Below are 27,862 nucleotides of genomic sequence, written 5' to 3' on the forward strand. Positions count from 1 at the left end.
GTGACTGGGGTGGGAGCTACTGGGTGGCCTGTAAACACACTGCATCCAAATGTGTTTTTTTCTTCTTTTCTTTTTTCTTCTCCATTTTCCATTTGCTTGTATTTAAGGAATGTGCTAAAGGAAAAAAAAACTTTTCCCTTCAGATTTAAAAATTAACTAAATAAATAATTTAAAAAATCCCAGCTAAGGCTGCCATCAAAATAAATCACAACATTCGGAATTTCAGAAGCCGTTTTTATGGTTCAAAAGCAGGAACACTGATTTACACGTGCTGAACAATGTTCCCTTTATATAAATACAAGCACTTTTCTGTTATTTTTAGCTGTGTGTGGTAAAGCCAATCAGATTATCAGGATATTTGCCTCAGCACACCTGGTTTGGTCATACTGTTGTGAGAAGAAAAAAACAAAAAAACATCAACATCAGATAAAGGCCCGCTGAGATTAGCAAAGTTAGACAGTGGAGGAGAAGGAACGATTTGTCTTTTCAGATAGTAATCTTCTGGTTTCTAAACTCCACTGGCATCCAAACCAAGAAAACTGTTTTCTTTGGCAAATGCACAGTGCGCTTTTTCCCTCCCTCTCTCGCTTTCCCTCTATGTCACTCACTCTTTCGAAAACCCACGCTGCTCCCCTCCTTTCTCTTATTTCGAAACCCGAGCGCCGGCGCACACCGCAAACACAAACACGTTGTGCAAAAGAAGCGAGAGCTGCAGCAGTGTTTCCAAAAAGGTAAGAAAACTCCATAAACACAAACAAAACCACCGAACAGCAGGAAAACAAACCGATTACGGGCCGTGCCACTTTATCAAAAGACAAACGATAATTTGAGAGTCCCTCTGGGCCTCTTTTTGTCTTTGGCCTTGTTCCATGCCTGAGTTGGCTGATGCAGGCAGGCTCTGAGAGCGGAGCACATGGTTGGCTCAGCGCACTAAACGGGGTGATCTGCAAGCACACTGATCAACAATAAAAAAAAAAATGACAATAACAAAATGCTCTTGGCAACAACGCTGGTTTTGAAGTTGGTCCCCTCCCAAATTCCAGTCCACCCCACCAGACTCCTTGTCATCAGTTACCATAATTAAATTACACGTGTAACTTTGTTGAGCTTTTATGTATTAAAAAAAGAAACAGGGATAGAAAAAAAACCATCATGGAGGAACAGCAAGGGGTCCAGTCATTTAGAAATACATGAATAACCTCTGTTAACGCTAGACAGATTTGGGGTGGGGTGGGGGTGGGGGGTTGCTGGCAGCCTGAAGAGAAGAGGATTTAAACCCTCAGATCTGCTGTTTTGGGATTTTGTAATAATAAGCAAAGCACTCTTGATTTTGCCTTCATCTAGGGTTATACTTCACTTCCCCTGCTAGCAATTAGTCTCCTGAATGCTATTTGTCAAGAGCCAAGCCATTCATTTTCCACTGGTCTGGCCCCACTAGCTCTTGTTACAATTGGCCGTTTCCTGAATAAAGAAAACATAAGCCCTTGGAGGAAGCAGCAGACCCAGCAGCTGGCTGAGACTACAGTCTGACAATGTTTAACCATGTCTGATAATTAAGCAAAGACAGAATCGCAAAATAAACATGGCAATAAACAAATCAGAACCTGCCGCAGTGAGCAAATCTTTCCACTCTTAATATGCAGAATAAATATTTTGTAAAAAGAGAAAAAAGGAAATAATTTCTGAGCGTTTGAGGGTTGAAGTGATGGAAAAAATATCAACCAATACGTGTCAATCATGCAATGCCATCAATTTGACATCAGTTTGCAGGACTCATAAAAAGTTGCCAGAGCAAGCGTCCTGCAAACTAAAGCAATGAAGGCAGCTACGCGATAAAGCACAGAGTTGGACAAGCTGGCAGAAGCATGAAATGTAGTTACAAAAAACCCCCCGAGGTCCAACATCTTATATGGCACACTGTCATTTTTCCTCTAGTTTCCCAATGATTGCAGAAGAGGCATTTGGGTACTTCACTGACTCCCAGCGAGGGAGGGAACCTATTGTATTCTAGGTTGCAAGGGATCTGGAGAGCCATCAAACAGCCAGACATTTTCTTGGTAAATCACAAGTTGAGAGGGAACTTTTTTTTTTTCAGAGCGCAATTAACAACCTCAAGGTCAGACTTCTCTGGAGAGTTCTCTCCGACAAAAATCCTCAGGCATTTTCTCCCTTTCCTCTCTCTTTTGCTGTTAACTTAATAGCTACACATGCTCTCTCCAGCTCCGTTACCTTCTTCCCCTCCACTGTATGCACAAATTTCCCCTCAGTGCTTGGGCTTCCTTGGGCTCCCTCGTCCCTTTGCCACCATTACTCCTCGCCACCTCCCTCCCTCTCGTCTCTTTGCCCCTTTGTCTCCATTACAGATAAACGTTACTTTGTGGTCAGCGGCGACACAATTTCTTCCCCGGTGTGGGAGCAGGTTTAAAATTGGTCGCAGGTGTGCAGCGGATGAGACCTTTGGATCTTAATCTTGAGGCAATAATGGCGCTGTATACTGAAGAGGTCACTGTGGGGATATCTAAAGAAAGAGCTTAGAATCATACCTGCTCTTAGAGGTAGCAACAATGAACTTTCCATCTTCTTGATTGTGCAAGCACACTTTATAAATTGGGCTGAAAATTGATTTTTTTTTTTGGGAAGTCTGCTTTTGCAGTGGGTTTGATTTAGCACTTGACTAGCACAATAGATTGTTGGATGTTGAGTACCAGGCTTTGAAGTGCTATACACAAAATAATCAGAGTAATAAGTCTATTCTATGCTGTTGGACTTTTCATTAACTAAAAAAAGATTGTGGCATGGGAAAAGGATTGAACTTGAACTGAACTTTATCTGCGAGAACATTAAGAAATAAAGAACAGGAATGAAGGGATGACTTCACTTATAAAGAAAACTGAAGAATCCACAATTATTATTCTTCAATACTGAAACTTTATTAAGGGACAAACTAGTCATCTGCACATAGAGACATTTGCTTTATCTTCCCATGTTTCCTGTCCCTGTCATTACTGTGTCTGGTATTATTGGTATGACAATAGGAAGGTGGTGCAGCAATTTGCTGAAAAATGGAAAAGTTTATGGAAAAGTGGCTAAAGACTTCAAATGGTATTTATGTGACTTTAATTTTTTCGTTCACAAAATGAAATAACTAACAAATCCCTAATAATGACAAAGTTGCTGATGTGCAAAAAGGCAGTAACACAAACAACCCCAGAAAAGACTTATAAATACAAGATCTGATAAGGCTAGAGCATTTCAACATGTTTGGTTCTTTTTGCTTTACTGGCAGCTTTTGGTTCAGATGCAGATGGAAACTGTCAAAAAAAAAAAAAAAAAAAGAAAAAACAGTGAAGTGTTACCTTGACTTGTCAAATGAAGATAACACTTGCTATCATTTCACGAAAGTCTGTACACAGTTAGAATTGGTTTCAAGGACTTCTTCTTAAATGTTCTTATTAGTGTTTCAACAAGTGGCAGCTAGAGCTTCATTAGAACAAGGCAGGGAAAAAAACAAAACATAATTACAGGCTTCTTTCCAAGTTTACTGTGAAAGATCTACTGCCCTTCATTAGAGTGGATAGTGGGTTTAGGTACCATATCCTAACCTCTAACCATAAGATTGGAATTAGTGTGAGCTATTCTGACAATCTGAAACGACTAGTTTTTGTTATAACACAGCCCCCGACTCCAGAAGCACATTGCCAAACGCCATCATGCCATGGCAATGTGCTAAAAGTAGCCATGGCAGCCATTGTTAGCTTTTCATTTTACACCAAAATACGCAAAGGAGTGTCCATAGTTTAAAACCAAATCTAACTTTAGTGATTGGTTGCTTCTATATACACATGTATATAAGAAGTATTGCACACAGTGCTCATGTCTTTTGGTGCCTTAGAGATGTCTGCACAGTCTAAATAAGATCACAGCATACATAATCCTGTTGGAATTCTGGCTGGAGAGCCAATTTGGGTTTTCAGAGTGCTGTGTGTGCCCACACCAATAACTCTGAAGATGTGAAGCTCTCTGAAGGTCATGGCTTCTTTCAGTCATTTTATGAGGATTTCTGAATGTGACTTATAAGACATCTCCCCGTGGCTACATTGTTTTTAGCTGGCCTCAGTGGGAGGAGGTGCAATCACTAGACCAACATGAAGTTGGTCTAGTGATTGCACATAAACTTGAGCAGCAAGATAATCAATAAGACATCCAACCATAAACACATAAATATCAATATTTTTGCAATCCCCATCCAAAGGACAGGTATGAAATTCCAGTCTAATCTATGCGATAGACCTTTCTTCCTTCTTAATGGGCCATAAGGCAGCTTCTAATCAATGACTCATCAGCAAATAACAGTTAAATTTAAGGCAATAGCTCAGGATGGAGTGATAAAGTTGCTCAAATGGGAAACTTTTGCTGTACTTTTCAGCAAGTTGCCATCGATTGGACTCCTGCAGCAGCGTGAAGGCAGGTAATGAGGAGTGATGTCCAATAACAGCAAAGTGCTTTACAAGGTATTAGGGTTTCACATTTAATTGAGAAAGAGTGTTGTTCCTTTATTAGATAGAACTTCACTGTCGTGCACTGCTGCCCACCAATGGTTAACTGCTCTATTGTAGAAATGGCTTATGTGGGGAATTAGTCTGGCGGTCTAAAATAATATTTGTGTGCACGTGTGTGTGTGTGTGTGTGTGTGCAGTGTAAAGAGAACCACTGAATGAGTAAAGGAATAACTAATGCATCATAACATAATAATTATTTCCAGTTGTACAGGGTTATGTTCTGCATGTAGGATCAGATTGGAATATGTGCCCCAATGTTTATACCACATGAAAGCAACAGCTGTACATGCTGGCTATGAGGGCAAAGTATTCTGCAACGCCATGGTGTCTTTGCTGTGTAGCAGGAAAGACCCTCAACAGGGTAACTGTTGAGAAACCACCAGAGAGGCATGCCGTTTAAATAACAATACCCATAAATGCTTCTGCAAGTTAAAGAAACAGCATCCAAAAGCAACATTTTGCAGAAAACCTTTTAATATTCAGAACATGGATAGAATCCTAAATCAACAAAATGTCTGGATCGGTTTATAGAGGACCTATTATGAACATTTCCGCCTCCATACTTTTAGTCTTGGATTCTACTAAACTAGCTTTATGTGAGTCACGATTCCTAATAATCCATATTTATCTTATAGTAGACACTGGTGTAGTTCATGCTATGTCAGGAAGCAGTTTTAGCTACCCTCTCCCTCCCCTGAAGTCAACTTTCTTGTTCCCATCACAAGGAGGTTTGAAAAGCAGTTCTTTGAGGCATGTTCTCACAGACAGAGCTGTCTGCCCGCGATGGCCACCATTAATGACATCATCCACATTAACAGTAGAAAAAAAACAATCAAACTGTTGAGTGTTTACATCAGTCTAAAGCCTGAACCTTTGGATTATATGGATTACTTGCACATACACATCTATGCAACTATATATCTATCTATTTATAATAAACACACACACACACACAACACTGTATGTTGGAAGAGTGTAGCATGTGTGAGGCCATATAATAAAATATTTATGTAATGAAGTAAAGCAGACTCTTGCCAAATTATCTTGTAAACTATGTGCTGCAAAAATGGCTTCGAGGATCAAATAAAATACAGGATGTCAGCCCACACAAGGTCTGTCCTATTTGTGAGATGACATATCTATGTCATAAACTTTCAGTGAACTTTGCCTGTATACTCCAGCCAAGCTGCCTGCAGGATGGGAATCAGACTGTCACTGCTAGAGAATTTCATATACACAGCCCTACCTGGCGTGGGGGACGTCAATGCTGGAGGAGACTACTTTGCGTTTCTGCTCCAGCAGGGACACCGATCGGGTGTCAGAGTCCCGGCTAACACGTTTTCCGTCCGTTGAACGCTGCTCCTCCGCTGGCTCTGGGCTCAGACAGCTGCCCTCCACCTTCTGGCCATCTGGAGCTCCGTTACTGGAGCTCTGCTGTAGAGAGGCGAAAAAAAGAAATAATTCAGTGCTTGAGTAGAAATTCCACATAAATAAGTTGGAAGAAATGATGAAGTAGCAATCAGCTCCTTCAAATGGCCTCTTTTTTTATTTAACAAGGTCATGATGATAAATATTTTCTGCAATTCTGTTACTGGTGAAGAACACATCTACAGAATGAGTCCATTTCAATTTATTATTAAAGAGAGTAACACAAAAGTAAAAATAGACAGAAAATAAGGTCTGGGCACTGGCTGCCTCAAAACCTGGCAGCTAAAATTTGAATTTGAATGTTTACATTTCAAATGTGATCGAACACAGTCTAAATACGGTTTAAGAACATTTCCACATTCTTGGGCCTAAAAAAGTCGTTGCCAAAACACACTGGATAGAGTCAAAAATGAACTGTGGTCAGTTACAAAACCAGTCTATTTTTCTTCCTGCAGACATTTTGGAGGGATGAGGTTTTCCACAAAAAACTGCACTGTCATGAGCAAAAATATAATAAAACATTACATAATAGCACCACACTTGCTTTTAAAGTAATTTGTTAAAAAAAACACTAAAAGAAAAATCATTTTTAAAAACAGCATCATCTGTACTTTCACAAACACCATCAGGTTTTAGTGGAAGAAATGTGAGCAATTTATTGATAACGTCAGAAAGAGGAAGAAGGGTTTGCATGTATGTATGTATCACAGCCACCTTATTAGGAACATCTGCTTAACTCCTTGGTAACACAAATATCTAGTCAACCAATCACATTTCAGCAAGTCGATGCATTTAGCCACGCAGACATGCTGAAGTTCAAACTGACCATGAGAATGGCGAGGAAAGGTCATTTAGGTAACTTTGAATGTGGCATGGTTGTTGGTGCCCAAAAGGCTGGGCGAGTATTTCAGAAACTGCTGATCTACTGGGATTTTTCCCCACATAACCATCTCTATGGTTTACAGACAAAGGTCTTAAAAAGAGACAACATCCAGAAAACTGCCAGACTGCTTCAAGCGGACAGGACGCTGGTTACAACCAGTGTGTGAAGACGGTATGGTCAGAATTTGGCATAAACAACATTAAAGTGTAAATCTGTCCTGCCTTTTATCAATGGTTCAGGCCTTACTTGAAATTGATGGCCTTTCCTGCTTTAAAAACAGATTACAGATATTACTATCCTAAGTCCTTGGTCCCAGACATTTTTATACACAGAAAAAAAACCCATCATTGTATTTTAAACAAATAAATAGAGAGGAAGTATATTTCACTGGTTTCACTACATCATGACATAATACATCAGTTACTTATCTCCCATAGTCAAGCCTCAAACGGAGTGGTTTTGTTTTTGATATAAGAAGCAAGGGTCGGATCAGACTGAGAAACTTGGGGACACTGCACACTTATTCAGTAACTTCTCAAGAAATAAGAATATAGGTCAACCCTGCTGCATTGCATTGGTTTTACTGTAAGACTACAGATTTCATAACGTAAACATTGTGTTTTATTAAATAAGAATCAAACTGTCAACAGAGACTATAAAATGTTGACTAACATCATAGTTCACGGGAGCCAAGGAGCATTTTCCCATAAATAGTCATCTTTTATGTACAGTCTATTGCCACAACCAAAGTAATGGTGTTTATTAATTAAATAAATCCTTAAAGGATAATAAAAACAACATTTTTTTTGTTACAGCAAAATAAAGTCTCAGATAAACTGCCTGTTTTATCTCACAGACATACTGATTCATCTTGCTACGATTCTGGCAACATTGCAGAAGCAATAAAAAAGCAGAATGAAGTTCAAGGTAGACTGGGGTAACCAGCAACAATGGCTTTCTTTGTTTCAGGGCTTCAGCCATTAAGGTGACCTGCTCTGGCAAGAGAGTCGGATCAAAAAACAAGCGCAAATGCACCCACCAACACACACACAGACACACACATACGCACGCACTTCTGTTTGTAACTAAAGCCACGAGGATGTTAGAAAAACACACTGAGAAAATGGCAAAACAAAAGCGGAGTGACACACAAAGCTGCCTACACCGATGGAGCGCTGAGGAGAATGGCATTAAGGCCAGTGTGTGTCTGTATGTGTGTGTGAACTAGATCATTATCTTAAAGCAGTGCAACAGGATTAGCCTTTACTGTGGAAAAGTCAACACACACACACAGAATGCACACACCCAACACACAACACCATTCATTTCGATTAATGACAGAAAAAAAAACATGACGAATGGATATCAAATATCACTCATGATATAGTCTCGTCACAAAACATGCCCAGTGGTGTGCAAAATACACAATGAAAACACAAACTTGAGTAAAACAACAAGATGGATTACACCGGCTGGGAGAAGATTAGGTGTTGTGTATAAGATGAGTGTATTCCTCGGATAAAACCAACCGTAATTCCTTCCTTTCACCGGGCTTATGAATTATGGCGTTGCAGAGAGCCAGGAAATTGTGAATCATGCCAAATCGGTGGTGAAATGTGAGTCGCATATGTCAAAGCTGGTGTGTGTGTGTGTGTGTGTGTGTGAGTGCCTGTGCAGAGAACAAATACCCGGAGTGTCCCTCCTCTCCTCAGCTATCATTCTCGTTCTGTGTCCCACTCAAAGAGACACAAATTAAAACTCGTAACCTACTTACAGCAGTTTGTGAAGCGTAAAGATTCTTCTACCTGTGCAGGTCAAAGGTCATAATAAAGAATTTCAGTGGAAACCACGTCTATTAGCTCATGTGGGTCTTTGTTGCTGGGAGGAATTTCTATTATGACTATTAAAAATGGTTCTGATAAAGATAGTTAATGGCTTACTCATAATCTCAGTTTTTCCAATATGGCATTCCTGGGCTGAACCACATCCTGACCACAAGTTTAAAAAAATGCAAACAAATATTGACTTTTTTTTTTTTAAACACAATTTTATTCAAAAAAGTGCAGCAATATATTTTTTGGATGTTTTAAATATTAAATTAAGGGGAAAAAAGCTTATCATGCTTGTACAAAAATATCTTGCTACAAGATATATAACAAACACATGGCAGTAACATCACTTTTTTTTTTAATTGAAAATTAACTTACAATATGAATACTTTGTCAAAATGACCCTTTGGCATGGTGCCTGGTGAGTCAATCTAATGAGGCTGGACCAAATATCCTGAGCATAACATGTGCCAAACTGTGGGCTATAGCTGCCTGTAGGGTGTTATGCACAAATTGAAAAATCTACATTTTAATTACACAGCCTAAGGTGTCTAACTAATTTAAAAATAAAAGACAGGTTTAAATGACTGTGTTTAGTTCAATTATTTTAGCTGGGCTCCAAATGATCTCAGCTAGATGCACTGTATACATTAAGATTTAGTAAGTGGATGAAGTTATCACCTTTCTTATCCTTTTACTTATGATCTACTGGTTCCTTGACTTGAAAACATGTCGGTAACGCACAATAGCTCTAGCAGCTAAGGACGTTTGCTGGTGTCGTCTTCTTTATGTTCAGAGTAGTACTGAGTACCTCGTGACACACACAATAGACTGTGTATGAAAATGAACGTTGCTTCAAGGTCTGAAAAGGGAAGCCAATGCAGAAGAGTCTAACCAGTACGGGATTTTTAAGACCAATTTCGAGACTGACATTTGGTGATTGAAAAAATCTTATATTCTGATATTGCCAATATTTTTTTTCTTTCAGACACACGAGACATACACAGATTTCTCTAATATTTGTAATGTGTACTTATGTATTTACTCGTGCACGCTCTGACTGACTCTGCTCAGATCAGCTGGTTGTTGTGTAGGTAGCGTTCCAAACCCAGTTTCGGAACAGAAAAATTGTAAAGTGCCCTCTGGTGGACAAACTATGCATCATCAACACTCATAACATAAGTGAAGGGTGTTTCTCGGATTTCGTTTTCTTTTTTCCCCCCATCAGTCTTTATAAACGTCAATAACAAGAGTTCAATAAATAACTAATATTGGCTGAAAATATCGGCCCAACGATAAATCAGTCGGGCTCCACTTAAGCCTGCATTCTTTCTAATGGCCAGCAGGCTGCAAATTTTTTGAACTATATACCTGCCCCAATGTGTGATCTCATTAACAGTTTCTTAATGAGTTTATGAGCTCCAACGCTACTTTTAAAATCATACTAAATACATTAGTGTCAAAAAAAGGATAAAACCGACTGACTGTGTACCTGTCACAAGTTGTTAACCAATGAGTGTGCGGTGTCCCTGAGTCCACTTCTCATTTGTTACATTTTAATGCCAAGATGATAGTGGTGAAAATACTCAGCTCGAAGCTTCACAGCAGAACTTCACTAACCATGGGTGATGCAACGATGGCCATCGCCATCTTACATACAGTCTATAAAATGGACAAAGCTGGAGAGCCTTATCAGTATAACAAGTGGATGTAACACCTTGTAGACCTAGCCTAGTATGGTCAATGTCAAACATTCAGAAGCAAATGATGGTAAATGAGCCTTTATGTACAAATTATTATTATTATTATCATCATTATTATGTATTAGTAATACTTTTTTCTTTTCTTTTTTTTAGATAGGTTACCATTTTATGGTTGGGTTTATGATTATTCCTGTGCCCGTGTGTAAACAGCAAGAATAACGTGTATATATAAACTCATAACCTTCCTTCACCCTCAAAGGATTACTCATACATTTCCACATGGGCGCCAGCATCCAGACTAACTGTAGTTCCTGCTGATGTTGCTCAGCGAACCAATAAGCACAGCCAGCGCCGGGCCCGCCTGAGATCATCGCCTTAGAACAAAGAGTCACAGCCTCTGTCAACAAGCTTGCTTCATTGACTCCCACATCGGTGTGCAACAAACACAAACAACGACAGCTCCGGCCCAACAAGAAGCGAGTGAGATGTCTTTGTTAGCAGCTGGAGAAATCACCATAACTTAGTTCTCACACAACACACATTTGCACAAAACAACAAGTCAACAAGTGGCATCGCGCCCCCCCACTCCTGCCCGATGCAAAACAGGGACCATTCGTTCGCCATTCTGGGCACAGAGCCAAGCATCCAGATTCTTTGGAGCACGCCACCCGTTGCCAACCTGGGGGCGCCCACTTTGTCGGCCGTACAGCTGCTGCTGTTCAAACGGGGTGGCATGCTCTCACAAACAGCTCCTGTTCCAGGATTTAAAGCAGTCACATCTCACTCGTTAAAGATCCAAATCACACAACAGATGAAAATCACATTCATATAAGCGCCCTAATGCACACAAAAAGCAACCCAGATGCACATGTGAATGCATACACACACTGACACACACACACACAGAGCATACCCCTCCTCCTCATTTTATGGCTTGTTTTCGACATCAGTGGGAATTGAGTCGTGCTGAAAGAGACTTGACCATTGTGCTGACAGGACTACGCTCTGAGCCTCAGCTGCACTACTCCAGCCTGCGCTGGGGACTGTAACAGAATTGTGCAACAGCTTTTGTGTTGATCACTGGATGCACAACTGCAAACCGGGAGACCCAAGTTCACACTGCATTTCCCATCACTCACAGATCTAACAAGTCTCCCCGAAGAGCGGGTTTATCTTTGGGAATATCTGACATCTGTTTGTAACGATTTAAATAACAGTTTACGAGATTTATGTGCATTTTCAGGCAGAAGAGTACAATTTACTGCTGCAGGAACTGTGACAGATCCACAAACTGTGGCTCAACATTTCAGCTTTGGTCATGGAAATAAGACTGAAGATTACAGCCTGCAAGTTTCTGCATCAACAACATGAAAACACACACACATACACACACACAAGAAATGCAATCAAAATAACAGCAAAAAAAAAAGTTGTTATTCAGCCACAAGCATTCCTCAGTCACTCCCTCGCTATAAAAAGGATGAACACAATACCACACACTCACACTCACACACACATTTCCCCTATGCTAGAAACAGTGTGCTCATCCAAGAGCTGAACTGGTCTTTTCTTCGTCGCACAATCTTTATTTGGGGCCACGTGACAGAAAACCATTCAAGTTGGATTGCAAGGCAATCAGATCATCGCTTGTTAGGCCTACATCAGGACTGCAGATTTGGACACCGTCACAACTTACTATCTTGACTCTAATGCAACAAGAAGCGCGCGTGATCTCTTTTATAACAGCTCTTAAAACAATAACACCCTTGAGCAGAATGGGTGCACACAGAGACGATCGATTTTAAACTGTGTAACATGTATTAATATATGAATGAGAGAAAAACAACAACAACAAAAAACCTAAATGTAATTAAATCTTTAACCAAATGTGCAATTAAATGCCGGTTGCACAGAATTATCTGTAAGAAATGTCACATTCACATACATATATGTATAAAATATAAGGCGGCGTGCATGCAAAAACCTCGGGCCGGTTATTTACATCAGTCTAAAACGCTGCAGTCAGAGCGTGTTTGTTTGCCTCATCTTACCCACCCACTAGCCCACATAAACATTGCGCAGGCCCCATCAAGCCCTTTGTCCTATATATCTGATGTCGCCAAATGTCATGACAGTCCGTTATATGCTTCAATATGCAAACGACTCATTATAGCAATAATAACAGAATGCATTTTTTTTTAAATCCCAGCCGGTTAAATCTCCCGTCCGCGGCGGCGGGAACGGCGGCGGTGACACCGTTAAATCCGCTCCGTGCAGGAAGCGGTTAAACGCTGCAAAACACCGCACAACAACAACAGTGAAGCGTCGCCTGCCGGCCGGAGCCCACGTACCTTCAGGCTGGACTTGAGCGGTCCTTTGGCTGCGGTGTGGTTGAAGCCCGAGGCTATCTCCTCCTCGAAGAACTCCTTGAGGCTCCCGTCTTGCATGAGCACGGTGTAGACGCTTCGCCGGGCTCCCGCGGCCGACAAGTCTCTGTTTTCCTGCTTGACAGCCTGGACCACTCCTGTCACCGGGGCACCGTCCCCCGTCGGACTCGGCGCATAAACGCGGCTGCCGAGGACCGAGCGCTTCACCAGGCGCCTCGTATGCATCTCTAAAAACTGTTTCACTGTATTCTGAGCCGGCGAGCCGGTAAAATTAAATCATTAACTGTCGAATTATAGCCGGTAAACAGCGTCGTGAAAGACACAAAACTGCAGCGGGTAGACTACGCGCTCCAACAGCCCTGACAAAATGTTAGAAAGGGGCAACATACTCGGAGGAGGGGGAAACTCCAAAAAGCGTCCGGAATGCACCGCACACAAGCACCCCGTAAAAAAAAGAAACAAGAAACCGACCAGCTCTGAATTAGTAGCCGACGACTACAATTCATTCGCCGCTAAACAACCTCTACATCCAACCGGCTACCAATCTTCCTCCGTTCGACCTGTTTGTTTTCCTCTCTGCTCCCTGCGAGCTGAGGGGGCGGCGGGAAAACGCGGACTAATCGCCGTAGTCGTGAGCCGAGACGACACTTGTACACGATTAAGTAAAAATGGTGGCTAATACAGGGGAAACGGGTTGAGCATAGAGGCACGGGAGCCAGCACGTCGAATTGTTCCGCCCCACACGGCTCTGTACCCCGACACCTCGCCGTATGTATTACAAAAGATTGAAATTTGACCGTTAACCGGCTCCGGCTCCGACTACTGCCGCATCCAGTCCGCCGTCACCTCAGACCGAGCGGGGACTCTACCGGCGGAATGCTGCCTGTAAACATGTGCGGTCCGGCGGCCAAGGCGGGCTGTAATTGGTCGGCGCTGCACACGCCTCCACAAGCCCCCACCGCTCCCCTTCTCCTCCGAAAGAAGGTAATGCAACCGGGGAGGATGCTCCATTGAAAACAATGACGCAAGGAGAGATTGGAAGCGAGAAGGGAGGGGGTTATGGCAGAGGGAAGAAAGGAAAAAGGCGGGAATTTAGGCTGTGGAAGAGAGAAGATTTGGACCAGGCAGCAAAGCTTCATGCTTTAACCTACTTGTACAGCCTACTTTTCAGGTGCCGTGGGACCTCTGAATTACTATGATCTGGTTAAAAATAAATAAATGAAATGGGCTGAACTGGTCTGCCTTTTTGCTCATAAAAACAACAGGTTATTTCCCTTTTTTTTAACATGCCCGTTTTGTTCTGGTAAAACTGGGTGTCGAACATAAGGTCCGGGGGCCATAATCGCCCTGGCAAAGACTTTAATCGGGCCCACAGTTTTGGAACAAATAAAGGAGGGTATAACTTTGGACTCTTAAATATATTTTCAGAACTTTTACTGCTGTTTTGTTGTCATAGATAGATAGATACAATGGCATTGTTTTTATCATTTTGCCTCTTTATATCAGCATTCAAGGGGTTGCATTCATACAGTCATTTTCAGAGGCTCAAAAGTATTGGATATTGATGATGTGACTGCTGATGGAAGTAGCAGGATAAACAGCAAGTGTACTGGGCTATACTCTCCGGATAATGTCCCAAAGCTTGCTGCAAAAGCTACCCAAACGTTTCTCAAATCGAAGAAATGGGATATTTTTCAATGGCCAGGTCAGTCACCTGATCCCAGCCGAATAGAGCATGCTTTTCAGTCCCAGAAGAAAAAAATGAAACAAGAGAGAAACCCACAAACAAGCAAAGAGGCAACACCAATAAAAAAAATTGTGCTGCTGTATACTAATGGACCTAATTGTAGGGCAGAACACGTAGACCAGGGATGTCAAACTCATTTTACATACTGGGCCTGACCAGTGAAACCTGCATTTTAGTCAGTGCAAAGAAGTTTCATCCCTGATGTATTTAGTAAAAATACATTCCTATCTATTACCGAATTACTGTGGTGCAAAAGCTGGAAAAATGATTAAAATACAGTTAAAAGACCAAAATTTATGCCCTTCTTTGCATTTTCCAAAGATGTCCAATAGGCCAGATTGGAGGTTTCGTTGGGCCAATTCTGGCCAGTGGGCCTTATTTTTGACACCCCTGCAATAGAGCCTTGAAAGGAGGAAAAGGAGTAGAAGAGGCAGAAAGACACAAAGAACCGAGAGGAGAGCAGAGGACAGGAAGGAGACAACAACAGGTGTGAGGACCCTTCTATTAAACAGTATTATCCTTAAAAGAAGAAAGAAAAAGTTACTTAACATTACATACTTAGGGATGAATTTATATCATCATAAATACATTTCAATTTTCCAAGGATAGACAGCGCCCTCCATAACATTTTAGAACTATAAGAAAAAAGTCAGCAGAGTCTTATTAAAGACTTGTGCCCAGGGGTCTCTAACTTGATGACTCGGGTAGTACCCTTCCTTCAAATAATCTTAAAGCTGCCTCAGAGGGCTGTTAACCCTCATATAGCCGGCATCACGTACTAAATGAGACATTTAAAAGTGTGATTTCACAAGCTATCGCTCTCCGAGAACCAAAAAGGCCACGGGATAAATGTCTCTCTTTTGAAAAGAAAGTTCAGTTTGATAAATCAAGTGTGCCAGCACACTGATTCATCGTAATTATCACCCAGCGTGGCAGAAAAAATACACCAAAGAACGTTATCACAGAAACAAATGACCTAATTAATGTCAAACGTTAATGTTTTTGGAAACTCTTACGCAGCGTACAATCCTTCTACAAGACATCGCCCCGGAGAATTAAAAGACAAAATGGCACCATTTATTATACTTATATATTTAATAGAACAATTCATGTCATAAAATATTTACATGCACAGAATGGAAATTGAACAGAGTGGAGTGACAGATGTGGCCATAACCGCCAAACCAGGCTTTGCCCTTTGATCAAAGGCGGGTGTCACCATAGAGTTGTCTGATGGTCGTAAGTGGGAGGAGGGGGAGGAGAAGGGAGGGGGGGCAAATCATCTCATTAGTGGGTGGGGGTGAGGGTGCTTCTCCAAACCTCTACCACTCCCCCCCAATCCCTGGAGGGAAATATGTGTTTGTGTTTATCTGACCAACAGCTTGAGAGAATCATTTTTTGGTGTAAGTAAGCATCTATTAGCGGTGTGTTTAAGTTTTGTCCTGATTAGATTTGGCACTAACACACCCCCCACTTTGGCAGATAGTGATCTTCCTTCCGAGTAAAAAAGAAAACAACAAAACTGATAATTAAAGACGTTTTTCTCATAAAATACTGGGGGGTGGGTGGGTGTGTGTGTAAGGGGGGGGGGGGGTGGCATTTAAAATCCTCTTTCACAGTAGCAACACTGGGAGATACAACAGCATTTCAAATGTATATAATTTATTAATCCGATAGCAGTCAGAGCAGGCCGGCTGCGTTTGTGTGAAACCACGGGCGAGCTCCAGCATGTCTAATGAAACACAAACCCGAAGCTGGAGATACTGTAACGCTGTAATATTCTGATGTGGGTGGAAACAGATGACACCGATTTGTCTGCAAAGAGGTTACATACTGTAGCAATAATAAAAATAATAATGATGACAAAAAAAGATATTTACAGCACAAAGCAGAGGCAGTATTCATTTAAAAATAAACAGTAACGAGGCAATTTCTTTTTTGTTTTTAATAAAAGTACCACAGGTTTCTTAATATGCATGTACCAAAAGGAGCTGTACCATATGTCTGGCTTTTAAATGGATATTCTCAGATATGAAACGCCATCAACTTTGAGTTAAAACAACACGAAAACAGGGTTGAAGTTTTTTTCTTCTTAAAACAAGTCATACAATCAGTGCTTTTAATCTTATTTTAAAACTATACGACTCTGGACATTGTACAAATAAGTAAAAGCTCACATTAAATTTCCAGCGAGTAACAGTTGATTAAAATACTGCTCTAACTACAAGCCTCGGTTGGCACTGTCGTCAGTTCAAGCTACATATAGACAGGTATGGTTTTCTGTATTTAAAAGAACAAAAAAGAAGCGTTAGATGTTGAATAGTGTGCAGCGATGTTAACTGCTTTCTGTACTTGTACTTGTGCTTTAATGCCGACAGAAGACTGTACCAAGAATAGACTCGAGGACACATACAAAGTACAATAATACAAGCTCGTCGCGTCATTTCATCACAATATGTCATCCGAACTTGTCTGACCAAAGTGTGCAAAATGACAATATACACCGACACATTCACTTTTCTTTCTTTCTTTCATTTTTTTTGTTGTTTTTTTTTTAAAAACAGTGAACTCTTTAAATACTCTGGGGGAACACGTACCTAACTGCCACAACCCTCGCAACTCACTTTCATTTAGTATCTCAGTAAAAACGCTAGAAATTTAATTTTTTTTATAAATGCCTATTCGCTTTTTTCTCTCACAGACATACTTTAACATTTCACAATTACACAACAATAATCGTCTTCAAATAAATATGAAATTCACAAAAAAACCCTTTGACATTGACTGTAGCTCTTCTAAAAGAACAAAACAAAAGCTTCAAAAACGTGTTGCGACACTTCCCTTCTTCCCTCACTCCTCGTTTTCCGTTTTTTTGGCTCTGCACAGATGACTGGCGTCAACCTGCGACATGCTAAGCCCACACACATGCGCCGTGTGGTCTGAGCAATGACACGTGTACGCAGCAGGGAATTCATCAGCTGTGTTAAAAGGTGAAAATCTACCGAATGCAACCTCTGTCTCTGCTAACCGTTTGGCAGCAAAACTGAGAGGGGTGGGAGAAACCTAATTTCTAGTGGAGAATGCACAGTGGAGGTGTTGCCGACCTGACAGGAAAAAAGCCTAAAAATACACCACCTGACACCTCAATAAAACATGACACTGAGTCACTCGGAAGAAACTAGAAAGACTAGCAGCTGCAGAGGGAGCACACAAATAATATAACCTTCACGTGTGTAAGTGCATGAATTTCACCATCACTTTATGGCACTGAATTACTGGTATTTTTTTTTTCTTTGTTTTAGATAGTGTCGTTAGCTAACTATTAAAATGCTGCATGAGTGTTGTGATTGGATATTTATTTGGTAGTTTAACTATTGAATATTTTTCTTCCACAATCAAGTGTTGTTAAGGCCCACCAGTACCGATGACATTCACCATGATTGATGAACTAAAGGAGTCAAGTTTGGATATGATAAACCGTACCCAGGCTGTAAGGAGGATGCTCGTGCATGGCTGGGTGGATGCTGTGGCGAGCTGTTTTCTGTTCACAAGTCATGCGCCCAAAGCATCCTTGATAGCAAGCTTAAAGCACTGCAGCAAAGTCCGTTAGATGCATCCAGGCAATATGAGGAGGGGAGCGGGATGGGGACGATTTAAAGGCGGGACATTTCTGGGCCCAGACCCAGCTCTCCGACGCTTTCATAGTCGGGCTCCGCCTTGCCCACGTCTGACCCCTCGGCTCGGTGCTCATCCTCTGAGCTATTAGTCTTTGGGATGCGGATGGTTTCGTAGCCTGGGTCTGTGCTGTCGGCGGGGCCGGGCTCATCGGGTTGGTTGTAGATATCTCGAACTGTGGCGTAGAGGTCACCGGAGGAGGAGGCCGGGACCAGACCTTTAATCTCCGCTATGCTGCTGTAGTCGTGCTCTTTGTCCTCCTCGTTAACAGCGTCGTCACAGTTTGTTTTGTTGACTGTGGAGTACACCGCTGACTGAAGGGCACACAGAGAGAGAGAGAAAGACAAAAATGACACAAACCGTTAACCACAATCGTGTTGTTTTTCTTCTCCTTCTTTAGTTGGGTTATTACTCATCTAATATCGCCCAAAAAGCTCTGCATCAAAAACGGCACAACAGTGGAGATAATAAGATTGTTAAAACACTGACGCATTCATACTCAAGGACCCCTGCTACGTTTCCCCCCCCCAAGCACATGGTGTGATGTTATCTGACTATTTTACCAGATTCCACTGTGTTCTATTTTTTTTTTTTTTCTCAGGTGCTCGGAGCATTTGCATTTGCATAGCAGAGGAGCTGCTGTCTCGGGACTGGAGACGTCAGTTTTGGGAATAAGGGAGTTTAACACACACTTACCTCATTGTCTGACAAAACGTGGTTGTCGAACTTCGGTGCAGGAGACGGAGGGGAGTGTAACTGGAGGAGAAAAGAACAACAAAAAAACCATTTAGATATGGGAGTCGGTGTATAAAAAGAAAAGATTGAGGTTTTAAGAGCTTCCACGGTTGCTTAAATCACCCAACAGCGGCCGTTAAAAGCATCTGAAGGTATGTTACACATTTTCATTTTCAGGAATTTACATGCAATCCGGTTGTAAAAAACTCTTTTAATATATAGGAAAGCAAGGCAAACCCAACACAGCAAACAGAGCTGATCCAAACGCCTTCGAATGAATCAAATGAAGACATAGTGGACTTCATATCGAGCTTTATTATTAAACATGCTGGCAAACTATCGACAAGTTCTCAGAAACAGTACCCAGCAGTAAAGCACCGTGAATATGAAAGAACGCCTGGTAGCTGATCGATAGTGAAATTCTAAAGTGTTCCCAGCAGTGGGAGGAAAACACGCTCTGCATTTTTGCTTTATACAGTCGAGCACGCGAAGCTACAGCTCGCAACAGGCACTCGTTCATTAAAAATAAATAAATAATGGAGTCAAAGTCGGTAGGCAGCGACAGAGAATGTGATGCTTTTGTGCAGTCTCTGTCCACTCCGTCTTATGATCAATGAGAGGGCCATTAATCAAAAAAGCACATCTGACAGCAGCACAAAACACCTCAGGAGCCGAACAAGAATCTCAATAACCCCGCCAGCACTGACTAAAGAGTTTATGTCTTGTGGAAAATAAGGAAAAGGGAAAATATTGTTAGGTTTTTTTAAAATTCAGATGCAGTCCTTGGACATTCCAAGGTTAACGGTAATACGTTTAAAAAAGAAAAAGGGGAAATGTGTTCCCTGCTGAGGCACAGCACTCGATGCCTCACGCGAGCTCCAACGTTAGGTACTGAATGAAAACCTGTGCTCGGAGCCCATCCATCAAACTGTCCACCGCAGCAGTACAGCCGAGTATCTTCATGCAGACACATGTTTCTCCAGCGTTTTCTCCAAGCACTTAAATCAATATGATGACTTTATGGTTAATGCATGTTTGGAGACATGATTACTTTTATAGATCCAACATACACTCGTGATGCAGCTGACGCCTTTTGCATTTCACTTTAATTAGCCAACCAATTAGGCAGAATGCCCCCAGAGGAGCGTTTGCACGAAACAAGGACGTAGGTGACATGACCCAGACACCGCACCTCCAAGTTTGTTAATCTAATGTGAAGCTCGCCTCAAGTATTATTGCAAATTAAAGTGGAATTTTTCATTTAGTCGGTCGCGCATCAAGCATCTAAACTGCAGATGGGTGTTAAAATTTGAGTCATAAAAACTTGATTGTGTCCGCGTGAAACATTTCTTTTATTAAACGAAGAACCGCAACAGGACGGGTACTTGTTTTGCGTCGATACACATCAAGACATTACGTCTGACAGATTAATATTTTGCTGTGCTGCAGTAAGACGGTGGTATGCTTATGTCTGTGCTCATAAGACAGGATTATGGGAGATTGTTTATGTGCATGTAGGTGACACAGTGATATACGGGGCAACAGGTTTGACTGTAAGCTGATTATAGCTGTCTCAGAGGATGGGCGACTCAGGTGTCAGTGTGTCCGTCACAGTGACGCGCATGTTGAGACACATATATATTATATGAGCATCGACCAGTTCAGGAGTTGCACATAGTTGGTCAAGTACATACAGTTAGGTCCATAAATGTTTTGCCTCTGTGAACAGTTGAGATATAATTTAAAGTATCAGCTTTAATTTAAGGGATTCAACCAAAGAAATGAATAAAATGCAGGCCTTTTTATTTCTGCAGCCACCTGTAGTTGCAACTTGTTTGTGGCTCTTTCTGCCTTCAGTAACTTAGAAGCTGCTTTAGTGGGCAGGAAATCAGGTGACTGACTTCAAGAGTATCACATTTCTTTGAGAAACTCTTGGGTTGGTTTTGCACTTTGCTTTGAATCATTATCCATTTTTGCTGTTTAGCAGCATTTGTCTGAATCTGATAAGGGAGCCTTGTAGCCTTGTACACTTCACAATTCATCCTGCTGCTTCTATCAGCGTTCACATCATCAATAAACACCAGTGTCCCAGTTTCACAGGCAGCCATACATGCTCATACCGTAACATTGTCTGCAGCATGTTTGAGAGATGATGTGATCTGTTTCTTTCCTGTATGTTCATCTCTATTTGGTCATAAGAATTTTTTAGTGCGGGCAAAGTCTAATCTGGACTTCCTGTTCTTGAGTGTAACCAGTGGTTTGCACCTGTTGTAAAATCTCTTTGTTTCTATACCTCGTAGAGCAGGGGTGTCAAACACAACGGCGTTAGGATCAGCCTGCCAAAGATTCCAATTCAGCCTACTGGATGTAAAGGAGGGAATAAATTCTGGACGTTTAACTGCATTTTCAAAGTTTACAGCTTTATCTCTACTGATAAACAGAACCCCCACGGCCATTTATGCTACACCGAAGTAATTAGACCTCATTCTGACAGTTCCATTGAACAGCTATGCTAACACTAAGAAAAGAACCTTCACGCAACACTGAAAATGCTTCAGTTGAGCCTCTGAAAATGGGGTACTATGTACAAAAATGGGTAGAATTCCTAAAAAGTTAATGCAATAACTTTGTGAGACCCCTTCAATTAAAGCTGAAAGTGTGTACTTCAATCACATCTTGACTGTTTGATGTACACCACCAACTGCGATGGTGTAGAGACGCAAACTTGTAAACTACATTAAGGCTAATTTAAATTCTCTCCCATAACACAAAATCCATCAATAGTGATTCTCTTTAGCAACAGCTCAGCAGTGCTGACACGCCACATATCGCAGTTCACCTGGACCGTGGCCCCCAATGTATACCCCGGCAGCCCAGAGGCTGGGTCAAATTCATTTCCTGCACCTCGCATGAAAAGCCCGCAGGCGACACACAAACAAATGACTGCAAACAAGTGTTAGTGCCGTTTATGGCAGTTCAATCACTGTTCAGTGCACACAATCACAGAAGCCGTGAAGAAAAGGTCACAAAGGCTGCGGACATGTGTTTCAGTGTAGCTGCAGCAAATATCACAATAAAAAGCAGGTGTGTGTATGTATGGAAATTTGCTGCATATAAGGAAAGAGTGCCACTGTGTGTGTGTGTGTGTGTGTGTGTGTGTGTGTGTGTGTGTGTGTGTGTGAGAGAGAGAGAGCAGCATTTACTGAGCTGCTACCTGGGGGGATTCCTTTCAGACATTTACATTCATGCACCTCTGAGATTGCCTGTGTGTGTGCGTAAGAGACAGAGACGGAGAGAGAGTTTCTATAGCCCATATCATCCATCATGAAGCCAGACTAACTGTCGTAGAGATGGTGGCCAGCTGGTGCTCACTAGGCGCGCACACACTCACACACACTTGGTCAGACAAGACAAATCACAGACGACTCCTGGTCATACATGGGCGTAAACCACAGGGAGCCAAGAACATTCATGCTTAACCTTAAATACGCCCCAGGGTGTCTATGCGTAGCAGAATATATGTAAACACACACACACACATCATAAAACCTGCATGTGTGTTTGGCGTGTGTGTGTGTTTGTATTTAACTTGAGGGGTTGGGGGAAACTAATATATATGTGGGCGGATGTTAAATTCTGTATATTTTAAAATTGTGCAAGTGTGTGTGTGTGGGTGGGTGTATGGTTTCCAGAGCTGTGTGAAGATATATTTGGAATTTGCAAGATTAAGATTTTATCACAGATATGGGGGTTAGACGAGGCCATTTGCCTGCTGTCCAAACGAGCAGCAGTGATGAACTAATTGGCTACAAAAACACCAGAGACAAAGGAACAAAGACGTGTGAATAAAGTAAAAAGATACATCAACGCAGAAAAGAGGGACCAAAACCTAAAGTTCAGAATAGTACAGAATAGTTCCGGTTTATAACAACATGGGTCTTCTTGTTGCTTAGTGCTGTTATTTGTATTTGTTGCAACAACTTACAACATTACAAAGAGGAAAGCAGCAGTTAGACAAACAAGCAACCAGACAGATTATCATAAAGAGCATATTTAAAGCAAGGACAGTAAAAACATAAATAAATGGATTTATCTTCCGAGTTGGAAAAGCAAAGCCAATGTGGAGGCGCCTCAAACCTGCATTCTATCTGATGGCCACCAGATGGCGACAGCTGTGGTCGCAGAAAGACTTTTACGCCTATAAAAGGCTAATCCGCTTTCCTTTCGAATTTCCTTTCATCCACTCATTTTTGATGATATTAAATAAAAAATTTAGTCTATTTTGAAAGTTTTGGTCTTGGTTTGTATTTCAAACGGAGGATTATCTGCGGGATCATATTGCATGCTCATTGGCTAATAAGTTATAAATCACAAGTCGCAGTCAGATGTGCCCCTCATCACATTGGGTCTTTTTACAACCAAGTTTAAAGACATGTGTAGGGTTAGTTTAATTGGTGACTGTAAGCTGGTCGTAGGTGTGAGCGTGAATGCTTGTCTGTCCCGCCAACTTATTGTGACAGCATTTACAAATGACATTACTCCCACTGGCTTTTCGAGAGAGCAATTTTCTAGTATTGTTGACCAAAGTTTTGAGCCAACCAGGAGGTAACAGTGCCAACAACACTGGAGCTCCAGTGTTTATGTTAAACAGCTACTGTTGTTTTCTGCTGTAACCACTTTAATCTAGTTGGCTAACATGCAAATATTCACTAAATAGAAACACAAAGCATAACAGAGCATCCATGTATTTAATTAGAAAGTAAAGCAAATTATTGACCTGACGCTAACTTGTCTTAAGAGGAAGAAGAATACCTGTGCTAAAATGCAATGGACCAACAACACAAACTCGTATATCTTGTTACACTGCCCCCTGGTGACAGCACACTGCCGCAACACTCTGTAAACAAATGTATGTAAAAAGTGCTGTAACATTAGAAGTATAATTTAAAAGTACTTTAAGTTAAGAGAGGATCTCTGTGGCAGACTGATAATGTGATTCTTTGTCTGATGCAATTCTTTGAGCTGAGAGTGTGTTGGTGTGTGTTTCTCTGATGGATCTCAGCATGCTGTAAGCAGCAGCAGCAGCAGCAGCTCTGCCCTGCCTTGTTCAGTCCATGATAATGAACTGCTGTGCTTCTCATTTTACCTTTTCTTTTACTCTTCCTCCATCTCTTCTTCTACACATCTCCACATCTCACCCTCTGTATCAGTTTTCTTCTCCATCATCCTTTTTTTCTCGTCGCCTCCTTGTCGATGACTTCATTTGTATGCTCCTGGCTTTCTTTCTTTCTTTTTTTTTTCTCCTTGTCTCTCACTCCTCTCTTTCCCCCTCACCCTTCATGCCTGCCAGTCCTTTGCGAGTTTTTTCAAGTCTCCCATCATCTCTCTGTCACTATCTCCATTTCATCTATTACTCTCTCCTGCTCTTCTCACTTCGGCTCCCATTTTCATTTTTTTCTCTCCTCCCTTCACTCCCACACCGTGTTTTTTTGTGTTTTTTTCCCCTTGTCACCATCAAATTTCTTTCTTCGGTCTGCCAGTCTCCATAAAGCAGCACGAGATGTCAGCTTAGCGGATAGTAATTGTAGCGGAGAGACACATCTCTCTTTTTCTTTCTTCTCCGTGGTCTTTATCTCAAGCCAGGCATGATGTTGAGAAGATGACCGACATCAGCTATATATTGGTATAAATTGCGTTATTAAGATGGGGAGAATGAAAGAGTGGATCCCTATCATTACCCTAGGATGATAAGTTTCTGCCTTTTTATGCGTGTGGGTTTGTCAAATGGAAATCTTATATAAAGACCAAACTGACTCAACTTTTTCTGACAACGTTCCATTTTTCCTCGTGGAATAATGCCACAATTAAAGCCCATTTGGTCAAGAGAAGCTTTGCTGTTGCTTCGAGAAAAAACCTCGGCATCCCGTTCAGTAGCAGTGCAACATTTTTTGGGTGGTGCATCAAGTGCCATGATGCTACCCACTTGCACTGCTCTTACCCATTCATGTGATATCTGCTAATTTAACAAAAGTTTAAGAGCAGTTTGCAGTTTAAGAGCTCCAGGGTCATGGCGTAACTGAAAATTACAACTCTACTTATTATTCTTGTTGTTAAAAATGTAAAAATTAATTTAGTTTCTCCCTTTTTTTCCCTGCACAGCTCCATTAAAAGCTTTTCATTTCTCTGTTCCATCAAATTAACAATGTTCATTATGCAGATTCTAGCTGATTAAATCTACATGCACGAGACGCATAACACACGCTGGGCACCCCACGCAGTGGAAGCTGAGAAGCGGCGAACACGTCTTTCTCGACCGCACGACTGAATCAAACAAAAGAAAGTAAAATGCAATGTTATATTTTTAGGGTGACATCATCGTATCAAAGATTTATTTGGGTGTTAACTTAATGAATGAATGGGAATCCCATCCATTGTAAAATATTTAGAACATCTTATAAGATCCAGTGCTTAATAAATTTATTAGACCACCACCCAATATAAGGTTCATGTTGCTGTAAATTAACATTATTGGCAATTACCAATTTTTTTTTATTTAATCAAAATGGATTTGATTTGATTTTCTTCTGATGAAAATATAATTGTTTTTAGCCGAGAATTTTAAAATTTACCACTTTACAAAAAACGTAAATTTCAGTATTATTTTAGCATTATATTTTATATTTTAACATTATGTTTTTAATGCGTAAATATAATTAATGTTATCCATGAATTGTCAAATGTACTGTTTTACAAAAAAATATTTTTTTGTATTAATATGCTAAATTCATCTACTTACATCCCTGAATAGAAAAAATAGTTTTATGTCTACAAAAAAAACACATTTAAACAATTTTTTGACTGATTTGTAAAATTTTTTGTTTTTTTCAATGAAAGGTGATCTAATAAGTTTGTTAAGCGCTCTGAACGACAAAGGTTTTTTTTACTATAATGTCTAGAACTGCATTGCATTGCTGTATTTTTCTTGTTATCGTTTTTGTTTCATTCTACATAATCTTAACAACAATAGCTGCTTCATTCCTCACCTCCATGTCACCTGCCCTCCCTGGCCTTTAAACACCCTCGTGCTCTCGACTGTGAATGCATTATAGCGAATACGAATGAAATATTATCAGTATAAAAATTTTTTTAAAGCGGTGTTTTGTCAAGATGATCGAGAATGGATTCATAGTTTTTACTGATCTGAGTATTTTATGCCAAGGGAAATTGAAAAATGACTTTCCCTATCATATATTTTCATCATCTGACTAATGCTCATTTTCCCCGTCGTCACAGGTTACTTTTCTTCTTTCCTGCCACACTTCCTCTCGCTCACGATGACACATTGAATGAAAGTTGACTCTAATAAAACTGCTCGCTCTTTAATCAGACGCTGCCTGTAATAAGCAACTGCGGTTATACAGTACAAATATTCAATCATTTGAACGCTCCTACACGCAGCACAGCATAAATGAGACTTTACTTACAATTCACGTGGGGCTTTCTCACAAACAAGCTAATAAGCACACCCACGAGCCCCATCTTTGGTTGCTGGTTGGAATCATCTTTCCAGCTAACTGCAGTAGCGTTCCCTTAGTTATGGTTAATGGATTGGAAAATGGAATTTATCCAGATTTCATAAAAAAATGTTTGTTTTCATTTCATGTTTTTTTTTTTAATTTATTTTAGTAGAAATAAAACCAAAATATGGTCCAGTTGCAAAAATGACATACCTTTTCACATCTGTATGTATGTAAGTATATGGAGAGAAATTTGCCTCAAAAGTGTTGAAAATGTGTATGATGTCATTCACAAGTATAAACTAAGATTTACAACTGTGTTCGGTGATTTGTGCGTAACTCACACGAGCATGCTTCAATCCATGCACGAATACGATGCAACTATTTTACATGTGCGTACATCCAAACCTGAATAAATACTGATCATTTATGCACAATTTATTAAGTTCTCCTCATGAATCTAATAATTTTACCTTTCAAAAACCTTTTTGTGCGTACAAATGTCTAAAACTACACATATCATGTCTTTTGCTCACTTGCAGAACCTTAAAAGCATGTCGCATGCCCACGTAGGGTTTTAAGACAAATTCAACACTGCCAGCTTCACAGATCCACAAATGTAAGATGCATTTAAGTCCCATAAATACTTTGAAATCTGTTACAGTATTCATTACTGCTGTCACTGCGACGTTTATAGAATATTTATGAGGCTTAACTACACAAGATCAGAAAGACCTCTCATTTATCGGAAATATGCTTAACCCCCCCACCCCCCCACACTTACTACAACACTGAACATTAATGCAATAAACCAGCTGTGTCTGTTTGTTGGCTGAGAGAGCCACACCTGATGTGCGGATGCTGCGCATCAAGTCCATCCCGGCTTCGGCTCAGCACGATGCAGACGGCAACAGATTTGCAACAGACGGCAAAAGATTTGCAATGTATCACAGTTAATTGCTGTATTACTGCAAACAAATTAATGTAATTGCCAACTTGACCTCACTCACTCGAAAACTGACCGCAGACTGACTCTGTCTTATTGCTGTTTCTCCCATTTTATTGCTGTCTTGATGCACCAAAGACAGTTTGAGGACGCCAACTCACTGTAGTAGTAGTAGTAGTTTCAGACCTCGACCCCGTTTCAGTGTTATTCTACTTCAAAGGCATAAAGATCATGAGCCGATTGCACATGTTCACAGCAATTTTGGTGGCGCTGTGGTCTCTAACCAGTGTTTCCGCCAGTGTGACTGTAGACTCGGTTTGCGTTCGTTTTTACATTGAAACAGGTGTTTGATGGCATCGTGAAATCTGGAGCATGCCTTAGTGAAGTCATCAAACTGACATAATGCTTTCTCTAACCTCAAAAATGTCTTCAAATTTGTGAGACACAGCATTT

General features: G+C 40.9%; 2 protein-coding genes across 3 annotated transcripts in view; both read right to left on the minus strand.

Moving 5' to 3' along the window:
* znf704 (zinc finger protein 704) overlaps nucleotides 1–14,015 on the minus strand; it is a 63,902-nt gene extending 49,887 nt beyond the window's left edge. The window contains exons 1-2 of the mRNA XM_031742308.2: nucleotides 12,754–14,015; nucleotides 5,806–5,993 (exon numbers count right to left, since the gene is read on the minus strand). Of these exons, the coding sequence (XP_031598168.1) occupies nucleotides 5,806–5,993; nucleotides 12,754–13,014 (449 nt within the window). The 5' untranslated portion in view covers nucleotides 13,015–14,015. The remainder of the gene's footprint in view (nucleotides 1–5,805; nucleotides 5,994–12,753) is intronic.
* A 1,597-nt stretch (nucleotides 14,016–15,612) lies between these two features.
* pag1 (phosphoprotein membrane anchor with glycosphingolipid microdomains 1) overlaps nucleotides 15,613–27,862 on the minus strand; it is a 59,865-nt gene continuing 47,615 nt past the window's right edge. For both annotated transcript variants that reach the window (XM_031742320.2, XM_039605685.1), the window contains 2 exons: nucleotides 18,908–18,967; nucleotides 15,613–18,525 (listed from right to left, as the gene is read on the minus strand). In XM_031742320.2, the coding sequence (XP_031598180.1) occupies nucleotides 18,190–18,525; nucleotides 18,908–18,967 (396 nt within the window). In that variant the 3' untranslated portion in view covers nucleotides 15,613–18,189. The remainder of the gene's footprint in view (nucleotides 18,526–18,907; nucleotides 18,968–27,862) is intronic.

Source organism: Oreochromis aureus, linkage group 22 (genome assembly GCF_013358895.1).
Source record: "Oreochromis aureus strain Israel breed Guangdong linkage group 22, ZZ_aureus, whole genome shotgun sequence".
Taxonomy (NCBI): domain Eukaryota; kingdom Metazoa; phylum Chordata; class Actinopteri; order Cichliformes; family Cichlidae; genus Oreochromis; species Oreochromis aureus.